Genomic DNA, 15,626 nt, shown 5'->3' on the forward strand with positions numbered 1-15,626 from the left:
ATGTTTTTGCGGGATCCTTCTCATATCCTAAATCTGAGAAGTGAGAGACTGCCAAGGGGCCCAATTTATATATATACATATGCACACTCTATCTATCTATCTATATGTGTGTGTGATATATGTAGATGGGTAGATAATGTGTGTATATAGATAGATAGTGTGTGTGTGTCTATATATATATATATATATATATACATATATATATATACACACATATACTATCTACCCATCTACCTGTTTATCTCTCTTTCTATATATAAATACACACATACACACACTATCTAATATATATATATATATATATATATATATATATATATATATATATATATATGCACACTATCTTACATATATATATATATATATATATAGAGAGAGAGAAATAGAGATAAATAGGTAGATAGTATGTGTGTGTGTATATATATATATAGAGAGAGAGAGATAAATATATATAGATAGATAGTGTGTGTGTGTATATATATATATATTAGATAGATAGACTGTGTGTATATATATATATAAAGAGATAGATAGACTGTGTATATATATATATATATATATATATATATATATAGATAGATAGTGTGTGTGTGTATATATATATATATTAGATAGATAGATAGTGTATATATATATATATATATTAGATAGATAGATAGACTGTGTATATATATATATATATATATATATATATATATATATATATATAAGATATAGACTGTGTGTATATATATATATATTAGATAGATAGACTGTGTATATATATATATATATATATATATATATATATATATATATATATATATATAAGATATAGACTGTGTGTATATATATATATATTAGATAGATAGATAGACTGTCTATATATATATATAAAGAGATAGAGAGATAGAGAGAGAGATAGATAGACTGTGTATATATATAAGGAGATAAATAGGTAGATAGAGAGATAATCATGTTCTCTTATGCTGTAAACGCTGAATATACACAAACCAAGCAAGCAGCCACCAGCCCTCCTGGAGAGGCAGCTACCCTCTCTGAACAGGGTGGGACATTTAGGGTTGGAATCAGACAGGATTAACATCTTTAACACCTTTATCACCAACTCCCGAGTTGTAAATATGAGTTTTGTCTAGAAAACAGCTTTAAAACCACTAAAGACCCCCAGTCCTGCAGCGCTCGTGGGGGCTAGCTCCCTGCGGAGGGCTGGTGGTCTCTGGCTGTATGTAAAGCTAAGCCACGTGTTGCAAAGCCGTTTCACATGATGTAAACATTTACTGACAGCAGACACGCCATTCTGCTTCCTCTGTGTTGTTCGCAACTGTTTTAAAAAGCCCAATCCTTTTCTTAAACCCTCAGCTTCTCCTCTTTCGGCTCTTTCGGCTCTCCCGGGGCTTTTAAAGCTGCCACAACTGTAATGGCGGAGGAGCCGTTACAAATAGCCTCGCCGCTCGGCCACGCCCACGGCGGGCAGTGCGCATGCGCGGCGGCCACACGACTTTTATTTTGAAGGCGATTCACCGGATCTGTCCTCCGGAGTGATTTCAGCACAACCTCGCAGTTTTAGGGCTCGTATGAGGAAGAGAAGTCGTCTCACTTCGGCGAGTTTATCCTTTATTGTTTTGCGTTTGGTACCTGCTTTTATATGCGACTCGGTACCGTACAGCTATGAGTGAAGAGAGCTAGGATAGCCAGCCAGCTCGTATTGCACGACGCAGTAACGTCGAAGCGAGCTCGGTCAGTCCGGATCAGGGACGTCGCTCTGAACCCAGTGAGTCGTTTCCTCACGCTGAGAGAAGTGTCTGGTCTTTCTGCAGGTGGACCCCTGGGCAGTGATGGGTGCGCACAGGAGCGAGGGCCGCAGAGACTGGCTCCAGCAGGACGTCGCGGAGCAGCAGGTTCAGTCTGTGGTGAGTCTGAGTCGGTTCACTGAGCCGATGAGTCATTTCTGGAGTCGAAAGTTCGAGTGGTCTAGACGATATATGCATACTCTAAGTTGCTGACACTGATGTGCAAATGCGCACACACACACACACACACACACACACACACAGGTTGTCTAGACCCTGTAGAAAAGCATTGCCAATACTATATGACTCTCTGGGGCTCTCTATTGGCTCCATGCTGCCTAATGCCAGGCGTGGGCTAGAGGGGTATAAAGCCCCCAGCTTTAAGGAAGGACTGTGTTCTCTGGAATAATGAATTTTTTTTTTTTTTTGGGGGGGGGGGGGTGTATGAGGTGGGATGATGATGATGATCATCACCATCCAACATCCTGACCTTTCTAATATTCATGATGCTGAATGCAATCAAATCCTCACAGCAATGCTCCTCCAAAATCTAGTAGAAAGCCTCCTTCCCTGGACAGTAGAGACAGTTTGTAATACCCTTGATTTCAGAAGAAACAATGAATGAGCAGGTGTCCCAATACTTTTGTCAGTGTGGTGTATTAGGCAGCAGGTGATGTGTTGGAAGCAGTGAAAATGGCAAGCGTACGAATCTGACGTTAGGCAGGTCTTGTGGGGTGTTCTGAGTATGCAGTGGTCAGTACCTACCAAAAGTGCTTCAGGGAAGGACAACCGGTGAAGCAGCACCTGAAGAACCTTCTCATAAACAGCAAGAAACAAACTTCTCAAGAATTTCTGTTGTTCTGTTCATCATGAAAGTTTGAGAGAATGTAAATAACAACTGCCAGATTCACATTATGTCAAAATGTGAAAACGTCAAAAGTATTAGATTTAGTTTTTGACAACAAAAACTGGGTAAAGCAACAAAAAGCCACATTATAATACAACCCTATACCCTCCTGTACTTCACTCTGCTGTATCATCACTATAGTGAAATAGTGACGTCAGTAAAAGTGCCTAGTAAAACTAGAAGAATTGGAAATATGGAAGTTGCTTAGGCCTAAATAACCTACTGAAGAACCTGCAGGACTTTTAAATACATTCAGTACTGTAACTAAAATACACAATGTAGTAATTACATGTTAATGGCTGAATTGTAATTACAGTAGAAACCAAAGAAGTACAATAAAAATTATTGCCATTTGAGATTACTCAAGAAAGCAGAACACAAATGATTGAAATGCTTGTAGAAAGTTACTACCCCCCCTCCACCCCCTTACATCATTAAACTAATAAATCAGATGTATTGATTAATAGTTAGTAATGTATTATGGTCACTCAGCCACTACACTCACCCCTTTCTGGGGTCCATCTACATACACTACACACTGTCCCTGCTGCTGTTATTTCTAGATTTCTGCTATTCTTAAAATGGGTCTATCATATTATGATCAATATCATCATAATATTCTGTCTATTATTAATTAATTGAGCTCAGCAACTTATAGTGCACTTGTATTTATACTCCCAGAGTATGGCAAACATTTTCGTGCAGAGCTCTAAATGACTTTATATTCTTGTAGTTAGAATTTTTTTATAGCAACCACCTGGGATACCACAGCGTCCACCCAGCAACCACTTTACAACACCATAGCATTCACCTGGGATACTGTAGCAACCCGTAGGAATTACGACCTAGGAGCAGCCTGGCAGTGGGAACCACTTAGGCTGCACAGCCATCCATAACCATCACTTTTCTAGTACAGCGATATTCTTAGGTCCTTCTACTGCAGAGCTTATTTAAGGTCTATGCACTGATGTTTTATGATATTTAGGCCATCCAGCTTGGATTTTGAGGCATGCTCTAGATCATTATCCTGTTATGGAAGCTAGGGCTGCAACAATGATTGATAAAATTGACAATAATCAATTATTGAAAGTGTTGGCAACAAATTTACATTATCGTTTCGTTGTGTTTCTTGATTTATGTGTTACTCGTCTTGTCATATCGGCTTACGTCACCTGCAGCGCTTCGTCTACGCTAGAAAAAATATATAAATAAGAGTGAGTTAAACGGAGCGAGCCGGAGCGGAGGCGTAAATTTCAAAATAAGTTTCACATCAAGAAGTAAATACATTCCAAAAAATGAAACCAAAATGACCAACGCAGAAAGGATGGTTCGGCTTAAATCCTCAAAAGTGTGGGAACACTTCACATGCTCTGTTCACTTCACATGCTCACATTGTTCTGTTTTTAAAAAAAGACATGAAAATGTACTTTTAATCTGATTCTTCGATTAATCAAAAAAATAATCAGCAGATTAATCGCTTATTAAAATAAGCATTAGTTACAGCCCTAATGGAAGCCATCTTCTTCAACGTCAGCCTTCGAGCAGATGGTTTAGTGTTGTATCCAGGATTTGCTGTAATTCTGTGGTACTTGTTCTTCCTCCCTTCGCCCGTGCAGTATTACCAGTTCCACTGGCAGCAGCACAACCCTGATCGATTCAGCCCCGTGCTTCACTGTTGGCGAAGTGTCCTTTTCAGCCCACAACTCATCAGGCTTGTCTAGATGTTCTGTAGTGCACTTCACACGTTGAGCTTTCTTCTTATGACTCTTCCATGAGCATTATTCTAGTGCAAGCAGCTCTGCACAGTGGAACGGTGCACCGTCCTCTTGACTCTAAGCTAAACTTTCATGCAGACTCTTGGCAGTCATATGGGGTTTTGATTTGATTAGACTTACCAGCACGAGAGCCGTTCTCTCCAAGACTGTACTTGGTCTCGCAGATCTTATCTTGACCTCCCCTGAACAGCCATTTCTTACTAACTACAGTTCACACTGTAGAAACCGCAAGCTGACAATGCAGGTTCATGCAGGTTCATGCAGGTTCATGCAGGTTCATGCAGGTTCTAGGCAGTCAGTTGAGTTGGTTGTGATTGGCCTGTCTTTCCAGCACATGTGTAATTACTTGAAAGTTTTCTTGGTCATCCAGATCTCACCTTGACCTCCACAGTTCCTATGAACTGCCATTTCTCAATAACATTCTGCACCTTAGAGACCACAACCTGAAAGTACTTTCATTTTCAGGTCTTCAGAGCTAGAGGAGCCAGTCTTTGCTGAGCATTTGAACGGTTTTGAGGAGTCAGAGAAATTAGGCTGACAGGCCTATCCATTTACATTTAACCTTAGCTAGTTTGGATCGGCAAGGCCTAGACACTACTAAACACGAAGGTCAGTATGGAGACCACAGCACTCAATGCTACACCTTACCCAAGTACGAAGAGGAGGGTCTTCAGTCTGGGTTTGAAGACAGCGAAGCGTTGGAAGTTCGTTCCACCACTTCGGTGCAGGACAGAAAAAAGTCTGGACGCTCGTCTTCCGTGGATTTTGAGGGATGGCGGGTCGAGCCGAGCCGTACTCAAAGCTGGAAGGGCTCTTGGTGCGGATCAGCTTTTGACCATTGCCATCAAGTACGGAGGGGCTGGCTGGTCCATTCTTGGCTTTGTAGGCCAGAGTCATGGGGGTTGAATCTGATACAGGGAGCAGCTACAGGAAGCCAGTGAAGACAGAACGCAGCAGAGGAACTTAAAAAGAGCAGCTCTGTGGTCAGAAACTGGCCACTGATCCAAAGCAATAGGATGGCTGGATCGATCAGCAGGTGGTGTGTAGTCTCTACCTGTACACTAAATGCGCAGTGGCTTCACAAGGACATTGACTTTGTGTACATGTATATGCTTATTTGGTGGTTCTCTTCTTGTGTGTGTGCTAGAACCCATGGAACATCATGATCAAGCACAGACAGGTTCATCGCAGGGGTAGACGCTCACAGATGACCGTGAGGTAACTTGTTTTGTTTGACCTGTTTGATTGCTGTTGAAGTGTAGCTGTGAAACGCACAAAGACATGTTGTCTGGTGGTCAGTAATCCATCTGTTTGTTTCTCATAGTTACACAGATCCTGTCATTTCCATGGACCTCCTACGAAGAGTTCTGCAGCCCAGCTTCAACGAGGACATTTTGGCCGTTTTCAGAAAATATATGAAGGTGAAATAAGCAAACAATTTGTCCCACATGTTCACGTGATAATAAGGGAAAAGTGCAGCAAATGTCAATTGACTGGACATTAGAGACTCAGATTTGTTATGGGGTGTCAGTATTGAGCCAGTATTAGTGGAAAATGCTCGATAGGATATTGGTAGTGGGGGAAAAAAGGTGATTCAGAAGATTCTTTGACCGATTCCATAAAAGACCCATCTTTGGATCCATAGAGAATGATGTTCATGATAGAGATGGCTGAGTGTGAGGAACCCTTTATGATGGCAAAGAGCCTTTACATCAAGTGTAGTCAAGAGCTTCAGTTAATAATTCTGCAAAATCCGATAACACCCTATGCTCAAGGAAAAAAAAAACACCTCTACTGTATGTTTTTCTTTCTTTACTGCACAGTTTTTTGAAAAGGCAGCCAGCAACGTGAAGGAGAATGTGGGAGAGGACGTGCAGACGGATCAGCTTATCAAAGAGGCTTGTCGGAACTGCTTGGAAAACGTAAGAAATAAGCGACAGTAACTATGGTTGAAAGTTGAGGAGGATGATTTTTGGCTAAATATGTGTCATTTTCCTTGCCTAGGCAAAACAGCTCTTTCCTGAGGCAGAGAAAACTGCCCAAAGACCTGCTTTTGATCCGGCGGTGAAGGTAGGGATCAGTCAGTACTGTTGAATTTGAACAGAATTGCGGTCACTCTGTTTGCCTTTCAGTAGATCATCACACAAAATCCTTGTATCTCTATTCATGCTGTTTTTTTGTTGAACATAATGTGATTCTGGCAGTTGTTCTTTACATTGTTTCCAAATTCCGTGATTAATGGGCCAATGACTTGCGTACTTACTTTACATTGGCTTCCATTGAAAGTAAAGAAGTTTTTTTTCCCTCTCCTCTGAAACTGACATTTTGGAGATGCAAAAATTTTGCAAGACAGCACTGAAATGCGGTAGTGATTTATGGATTAAAAAGCCCAAGATTTAAGCCTTCAGGGGGTTTAAGCAGCTGGAATTACAAGTTTCTGTTTGTTCTGCAGCGCTCACGGCAGATGGAGGATGACTCCAGTCAAAGAGGCAGCCCGATCCCAAAAAAGGTAGGTTCAATAATAAAGTTGGTTGTTGTGAGTCATAAAAACAGTAAGATAGTCAAAACTGTATTTGTCTATTCCAGACAGTGTACAGTATTATAGCTAGGTTTTTTTAAACCAGTGGTTCTCAAACTGGGAGCTAAGGTGGCCACAGGACTTAAATCTTGTATCTCTTTTAAATCGTTCTGTTTATTACATTTGATTTGGCCATATCTAAGAAAAAAGTAGCTTATTTAAAAACATTAGCTGTTATTAAATATTAATAAAAAATAAATATGCCCACTAGCTGTGTAACAGTATGAGAAAGTCACTGGGAAAATGGAGAAATCCCACAAAGGCATAAAAGTATAAATAGATTTATTTGAATGTATTTTAAACAGGTAGTCGTGCAAGTTACAGTTTGTTCAACAGGGTACCATGTTACCCTACTCCAGGTACCCAGGGTACCCTACTCCAGACACACCGTCACCCATAATCACCATTTGTGTTTGACCCATGGCCTTTAACCCAACCGTACAGTGAACACACACATATACATATACACACTAGTGGACAGTGAGCACATGTGCCCGGTTTGATGGGCATCCATTGCTCTGGCATCCGGGGAGCAAGGAGGGCTGAGGGCCTTGCTTAAGGGCCCAACAGTGGCAGCTTGCCCAGCCCAGGTACCAAACCCACAACCCTGTAATCAGTAACCCGGTGCTTGGATCACTTAGCCACCATTGCCCCTTCAAACACAACAGTCAGAGAGAATTAAAGAATAAAGGAAGAAATGAAAACTGAAAGTATGTGAGCTGTTCAGCGAGAGAAAGCGAGAGGGAGGAGGAGGAGGAGGAGGAGTGGGCAGGGGCAGACGCAGACGAGACTGCTGTTACCATAGCGATACTCCTACATCAACTATAGTTCCCAGAATACCATGCAATTGTAAGCCTTACCTGCTTACTGCTTACAACTTAAGGTTTCTGGGTGGAACTCGCACTTGTGAAATGTATTCCCGAGTGTGACGGTTTGGTACTAATACACATGCTGTTACACATCTATCACAATTGTCAACCAATCACAATTCATGACCGTCCAATGAGTTGTCTGTAAGGTTATAGACTAGCGCCAGTCTCTTTTACATGCAGGTCAGTGATAGCAGAACCGTAAGGTCCTGATCCAGTAAATATCATTAAAGCCAGGGGGCCGCATTGACACATACTACCCACAGAGGTGGTGTCTGTGTGTGGGGGGGGGTTAATAAAAAGGTTTGAGAACCACTGTTTTAATATTTGTGTTTGAAAATCCTGATTCAGTGTAATGATGCAGCTTTGCTTGTTTTCACTAACACTTGCTTTTCTTCTGTGATTAGAGGAAGGGTCGTCCCCCTGGGCAAGTTATATCTTATGACAGATCTATACCGTACAGCACTCCGTAAGTATGGTGTCTGATTTCACTGATGTCTGCATGTTAAAAAGGGTTAAATCACAGTTTTAAACTTTGAAACTGTCAAATTCTCCACTGTAGGATGAAGCCTAAAACAGCTGAGCCCATAAAGCGAGACGGACCAAAGGTAAAGAGAACCGTGTATCTTTTTTGAACACTAGATCGCATAGCATGTGGGTACATAGTCGAGAGTTTACCTGTGTTTGGTTGGCTTCTCGCTCTCTTACAGTGGGATCCCTCCAGGTTGAGCGAGAAAAGCACGTTTGTTTTAGGATCCAGAGCGAATAAGTAAGTGTTCTTTAATAGTTTCGCGTTCCCATGAGTATAGTGTGACATTGGGATATAAAAGCATAATGGAAGCATTACTGACTTAAGCATTAATGGATTGACTGATAAATGGACTGACCTATTGACTGGCGGATTGACGCACAGATTGACTGGCGGGTTGACGGGCGGATTGATAAATTATTGAATAGTGGAAGTGTTTAGGAACCACAGAGAGCAGCTCAGCCACCAAGAGTCAGACCACTTAAAGTTACAGAGCAATTCCATATTAATGCCTATGGATTTAGAATGGCAGGTCATAAAAGCTTGTAGGTGTCCCAATACTTTTGTCCATATGGAGTAGGTTGCTATACATACATGCAAACACACACACAGCCCCAGTCTTCGTCTCTCTGTTAACGCTGGACCTGAGCTAAACCACATGTTCTGTGTCTCCTCCCGCTTCCCACCTTCTCCTTATTGTATTGTATCCAGGTTTTATCAGTATCAGTAGCCCCGCCCCTCTTGTTATTGTTGCCAGGTGTTCATTGTTCTTTCTCTGTAGACGTTTGTGTCGGTCAATCCTTGTTGGTTCTTTGTTGTGTGCTCACGTGGCTCCTGTGTGCAGTATTCCCCCACCTTCACAATTGTGCTGATGTCAGGCCTGTTTGTTAGCTTGTGCTTGTTTTCAGTGTCGTTCTCTTGTTCTGGTGCTTCGGAGCCTGTGAGAGTGTAAGGGTCGTGCCATTCGTTTATTAATCAGTTTAATAATCTTTTGGTTTGACATTTGACATCAGTGAAATGTATGGTGTTAGTAGGCCTCTGAGAGCATGTAGTTCTAGTATGTCTGTGACCTTCCTCTGCCCAGCTTCAGTACAAAGAGTCCCCACTCTTCTTCCTCAAACAGTCTGGCTAGTGGAGAGACATTCTGCTGCATGCCTTTAGAGACCTACTGTTCACACATTCTGCTGTTCAAATGTCAAACCACAAGATTATTAACCTGAATAATAAATGAAAGAGTGATCTTGATTAATAAAAAATAAACAGACAGACAGACAGACAGATACTTTATTGATCCCCAAGGAAATGTCGCATCCAGCAGCATAACACTACTGTTGCTATACTGTTAATATTACTGTACACTATAGGAACGGTACAGACAGGACACTGATACAGAGGCAGATACACAAACTAATACAATAAATAAATAATGAAATTAAAAGGTTTGTAAAAATTAAGAAGTGAAATGATCAGTTGGTCGAGTAAAGAAATAAACTGGCTTAGTGAATTAATCACTGTCAATCAATAAAAATATGGCACGGCCCTTACCCTCTTACAGACCCCCAAGGGGGTACAAGCTAGAAGCACCACTGTTCTTAGCCACCTCATGGGTGAATATGTATGATATCTAAGGTGCTGTCACTGAAATCAGGATTCCTATTAGATGTAAAAACACTGGCCTCTCATCACTATCAAAACCTGGTAACTCCATTTTTACATGTTTATTTTCTGCACTAAAAATGAGTTCTGGGTATTATTCAGTGTTGATGCCCATGCAGGTTCCTTGACTGCAGTGCTGATTCCTCAGTGACACAATTATTTTTTTCAGCTTCCTTTAAATTACAAACCGAAAGTGAGTCAAAACCAGAATAGAGTGTGATTTGCTAGCAGTAGGTACTGACCGCAAAAGGCTGCTTACTAATCAAACAGCGGTGGCCTTAGTAATATGTGTACGGATTGTGATTGACAGTCTAGATTCTTGAAAAAAACATGCATATTGGTTCCTGGATGCTAATAGAACCAATTACTTTGGTTCTATTTAATGAGATGTGGTACTAAATGATGTTATTTTCAATTTTAAATTGGGTGAATTTTTTTTGAGACATGTGGACAAATACAGAACGTCCCAAATAATTATAAAAAAATTATGAATAAATAAAATTGCATTACACTAACTTCAATTAAAAGTTAACTCAAATTGCTTTTTAATTCTTCAAAAAAAAAACATTGACTTCATACATTTAATAAAAAAAATTGCTTTGCCATCCGCGTCCAGAGTCCGAGAGCACAGTTGGCCCTAGATGGCGTTCTCTCGCCTCATACGAGTGTTATTACAAGTGCTTATTACATGCTAAGGTGCATTACTGAGTAACTACAGGGATGTTTGTACAGACTGGTGGGGCTATTCTCTGGTAATTGAAGCTTGTAATGCCACTTTTTAAGGGGTTTAAGGGGTTGTTTAAGGGGTTAATTGGCAGTACCTAATTGGGGTTGTTTAGCCAAGTTCATAAGTATTTAGACAGTGACCCATATTTTGTAATTTTCCTCTGTTTGCCACTTTAATGGATTTATGTGAAGATGTGATTGCAGTGTGGAGTTGAATTAAAGGGGTTTATTTGCAACAATATTTCTTTAATTGGTTAGGAATTCAAGCCCCTGCAGTCCCTCAAAGTCCCTGCAGTCCCTGCAGACTCCTTTGACCGAATCTGTGCAGGAATAACCAATGTTTTTCATTTTAGGGCTTTAGGGATGGGCGGCACCAGAGGAAGGATTTACATTAAACATGCAGACCTCTTTAAGGTAGTGGGGATTTCCTTGCATTGTGGCCCAATTTGCCCATAGTAGTGATTGTTTTAAGTGTGTGTGTGTGTGTGTGTGTGTGTGTGTGTGTCTTTTTCAGTATGCTGCTGATGCTCAGGACAAACACTGGCTTGCAGAGCGACAGCATATGAGAGCCACAGGTGGAAAGATGGTAAGACAGTGTGTGGATGTGTTAGGTCTGCCTATTTAAATGTTTAAAACTACCTAAAGCTCATCTTTCAGCCCAGATAGTCAAACATGGCGGCTACCAAAAGCACAGATGAACGTCTCATCACTGTCTATTAATTACAGAAATCAATACATTTTAATTAAACGCAGCATGCATTAGATGCACATCTCCCAAATGCTAAGGCTAGAAATCATGGAATACAAATACACTGATCAGCCATAACATTACGACCACCTCCTTGTTTCTGTGCTCACTGTTCACTATAGGAGCACTGTGTAATTCTATAATTCCAGACTGTAGACAGTCTGTTTCTCTGCATACTTTGTTAGTTAGCCTCCATTCACCCTGTTCATCAGTGCTCAGGACCCCACTGCAGTGACACTGACTGACATGGTGGGGGGGTGTTGGTAGTGTGTGTTGCTCTGGTACGAGTGGATCTGAGAACTGAGAACAGTCCAGCAACCAGCCAACAGCGTCCTGAGACCACTGATGAAGAATTAGAGGATGATTTTGTACTTTTGTACTGTGCAGCAACTGATGAGCTTTTGTCTCTGACTTTACTTTATCTACACGATAGACCAGCTCGTTATCTTATGTGTCTTATAGAGTGGACAGTGAGTGGACACAGTGTTTAAACACTCCAGCAGCACTGCTGCTTTTCATTCCAAACCAGGGGTGGTCATAGAAAATCTGATATTCTGACTATTAATATGTGCTGCATTTATAGTTTGGCAATTTAATCATTCATCAAAGCCATTTTAAAATTATAAAACTATACTTTTTTAAATTAACTAATTAAAATGTTTTTTTCTATGATCTGCACTTTAGGCGTATCTTCTTATTGAAGAGGACATCAAAGAGCTTGCTTCAAGTGAAGAATACAAGTAAGTAAAATAAATGCTAATTAAATGATCAGATCTTTTAGATATTTAGGTTCAATTGGTCTACCTGTTTGAACCCCAAAGCTAAGATCAATCTCTTAAAGCAAAACTTTAAATAACTAATTATCTTTTTATGTATAACAGTAAACAAAATCATAAAAATACATATATATTGTAATATTTTCTTTAATACCATTGTATTTTATATATATATATATATATATATATATATATATATATATATATATATATATATATAGTAACATTTAAATTAAACAGAAGATAACAGAAACATTTATTATTGTAAATGTGTATTTAGCTTTACCAGTCATAACCAGTGTTCACTGAGTAATTAATTATGCTTGTACAGTCTAATCCAAAAGTTTGGGCACTCCTGTGATTTTGGGGTTTTTAAGTGTAGTTCACATTCTCTGCAGAGACACTTTTCTGCACAAGTATAATTACTGTTTAGTAGCTTAAAATCACATATATTGTAAAAAGGAAGCCATTAAATTGTGTGTGTGTGTGTGTTCCTGTGAGATGACCTTTACGGTTTTAGTGTGATCATGGGTGGTATGTGGTATACACGTTTTGAGAACTACGGCTGTAGAGGATGCATGTAACACTTTGTCACGGAAGGAGTGGCGTGAAAATGCTGCTCGTTGGATCATAACAAATAATGATATTTTCTTGTCATTTCTATCTATATGTCCAAATGTTTGTGGACAACCCCTTCTAATAAATGTGTTCAACTACTTAAAGTTGCACCCATTGCTGACACAGAAGTGCAAATGTGCAAACACACATAAGCTGTCTAGTTCTTGAAGTACTGCAAATACAATAGGACTCTCTAGAGCAGATAAACATGAACCTATTGGCACCATGCTGCCTAATGCCAGGCGTGGGCTAGAGGGGTAAAGAAGCCCCCCAGCATTGAGCTGTGGAGCAGTGAAAGAATTGTGCTCTCTGGAATGATGGTTGGTGCTCCATCCATTACTTTTTGGAGGAGTTGGGGATGATTGGGTGGGGTGGTGATCATCCAACATTCTGACCTCACTAACACTCTTGTCGCTGAATGCAATCAAATCCTCACAGCAATGCAATCCAAAACCCTGGACAGTAGAGGTAGTTACTCCAATAGTAGCAGGATAAACTTATTTCTTTATTTAAATGCCCAGGTGTCCCAATACTTTTGTCCATATAGTGTGGACCACTGATATGAATCTTTATGATTTTCACTCTTCAGAGTCTCTTTAGCTTTGTAGCTAATCTCAGCTGTCTTATGTTAGAACAGCTTGCTCACAAAATACGGGACTCTGAACAGACTGTAAGAACCTGAAGTCACGTCGTATCTGTTCTTTTTCTAAACCCGTAGGGACTGCCCTGATTTAAGACTGGATGAACTGAAGCCGTTCGCAGTGCCGTTATGGATGGTGGAGAAGATGCAGAAGGCAATGGAGGCGCAGAGGTCTGAGAAGGAGTAGAGAATTGGCACCGGCATCATTTACGTTACTGGTTCTTCTTTTCTAGGATCAGATTCACTCGTCTGTCTGTGACTTATTGTAAAAAAAAATAATAATAATAATAATAATAATAGTCATAATCGTTTGTAAGTCACAGACGTTTGTAAGTGACAGAATTTCCATTATTAAAAAAATTATGATGCACCTCTCTTAACCCTCTTAAACCACTGGACCATGCATATTTTAGTATCCCAAAGAACCACAGTGTAGTTTGCATTATTTTGCTTTACCATTAAGCTTAGGGATTAGCTGTGTCCCTTCATGCTGGAGAACTGTGAACTGTCAGACGTTCACGGATTTAGTTTTCATAAACCAGTATTTATAGAGATTGTTATATTTGTTAGGCTCCGTTTATTTTTTGTCTTTTTTACCGTTTTAATCAGCAGATTATTATTTGTGTTTTTCTTTTTTTAAGAAATATCTTGTGATCTGGTTTTTACACAATGCTGGAACCGCTTGTATTTGTATTGGCAGTCATTTCTTTTGTGTCATGTACATGAAAAAGGGATTAATAGTCAATTATTTTCTCTCCTTCTTCACCTGTTTACTGTTTGATTCTTAAAAAAAAAAAAATCCTCAAGCTGCACCAGTATTTTACAGTGCAGTGAACTTGTCATTTTGTTTTTTTAAGCATTGTTTTACAGTGGGGAAATAAAAAAATAAACTACTGTAAATTATTATGAAATATTTTGTGTAAAAAAAAATTAATAAAGCTGTTACAGTTCGCATTAAAATAACATGTTTTTTATTAGTCATTAATGAATTTAACCTGCATGTTCTGCAGTTGGTGCTCCTCTGCGGTAGGGCTGAGATCCGATTTCAAAGAGAGTCAATTCTTTGATTCCAGGCATTTGAGAATCGAGTCGACTCCAAAGCTTTGGACTGTATTCCACACATTGTGCCTGTGGCCTTGCTCACAAAGATTATGAGATGTTCTGCTGGGATTGTCTGGACAGCCTGTCTGAAAACGGGTCTTTCAGCAACACACACAAGTAATTTTTATTTTAATTCCGTTTTAATTCAATACATGTTTATTTATACAGCAGCTTTACAAAGATCCGTGTCCTCTTTTGACTAGGCCAAAGGATGTGGACAGGACAGTGATGGGATCAGCTCCCTTAGAACAAGAACCTTAAGACTCCATAGAAGAGTATTTGATCAAGTCCTCTGACTTCGACATCAGACTTTTTATTATTTTTATTTTTTTATATAAATATTCTCATCACCTAGGTCCAAGTCAGAGATGTAGTTTGCTGTAATTCATTAAAAAAAACAAAAAACAGGTGCCTAAACCTTTGCACGATACTGCAAAACTGCAAATACTTATAGTCAAATGTGGCTTAGAGTCCAACGCTGCCAATGACATGTCCAACCACCTTTGACTGAGGAGAATCTGGCAGTTTAGCCTGACTCAATGTCCCTTTAATCTTAATGGCTTATTATGTATATTGTTATTAATATTGCCAGATACCTTTTTATAACCGAGATAACTGTGTTATTATTAGCCTCCATCAATTCCTCTCACTTGTAATCAAAATAGGGAGTCGATGCCACATTTTCTGGAATTATTTACACGTAGAAAATGAATAACATAATTTCATGTATAACTGAAACATGGCTTAGACTCAAAGAAAGCTCCCAATGACATTAACTATATGAACAAAAGTATTGGGACACCTCATTTATTGTGTCTTCTGAAATCAGGGGTATTTCAAAGGTCTCACCTCATTTAGTTGGAGTAACTGTCTCTACTGTCCATTGAATGATTTCTACTAGTATTTCTGGAGC

General features: G+C 39.7%; 2 protein-coding genes across 5 annotated transcripts in view; one reads left to right on the forward strand and one right to left on the reverse strand.

Moving 5' to 3' along the window:
• pltp (phospholipid transfer protein) overlaps positions 1 to 15,626 on the reverse strand; it is a 255,466-nt gene that overhangs the window by 45,373 nt on the left and 194,467 nt on the right. The window lies entirely within an intron of this gene.
• Positions 1,508 to 14,575, forward strand: LOC140560380 (deoxynucleotidyltransferase terminal-interacting protein 1). 3 transcript variants are annotated; one of them, XM_072684824.1, is made up of 14 exons: positions 1,508 to 1,601; positions 1,818 to 1,910; positions 5,620 to 5,690; positions 5,797 to 5,893; positions 6,296 to 6,394; positions 6,477 to 6,542; positions 6,925 to 6,981; positions 8,327 to 8,346; positions 8,482 to 8,527; positions 8,630 to 8,688; positions 11,184 to 11,244; positions 11,345 to 11,416; positions 12,263 to 12,318; positions 13,691 to 14,575. In XM_072684824.1, the coding sequence occupies exons 1-14, from the start codon at positions 1,575 to 1,577 to the stop codon at positions 13,797 to 13,799; spliced, it is 933 nt and encodes a 310-aa protein (XP_072540925.1). In that variant the 5' UTR covers positions 1,508 to 1,574; the 3' UTR covers positions 13,800 to 14,575. The 3 variants fall into 3 exon arrangements, with proteins under 3 accessions (XP_072540925.1, XP_072540924.1, XP_072540926.1); XM_072684823.1 differs by having other exon boundaries at positions 1,509 to 1,601; positions 8,327 to 8,388; XM_072684825.1 differs by having other exon boundaries at positions 1,512 to 1,737; positions 8,327 to 8,388.

Source organism: Salminus brasiliensis, chromosome 7 (genome assembly GCF_030463535.1).
Source record: "Salminus brasiliensis chromosome 7, fSalBra1.hap2, whole genome shotgun sequence".
NCBI classification, from domain to species: domain Eukaryota; kingdom Metazoa; phylum Chordata; class Actinopteri; order Characiformes; family Bryconidae; genus Salminus; species Salminus brasiliensis.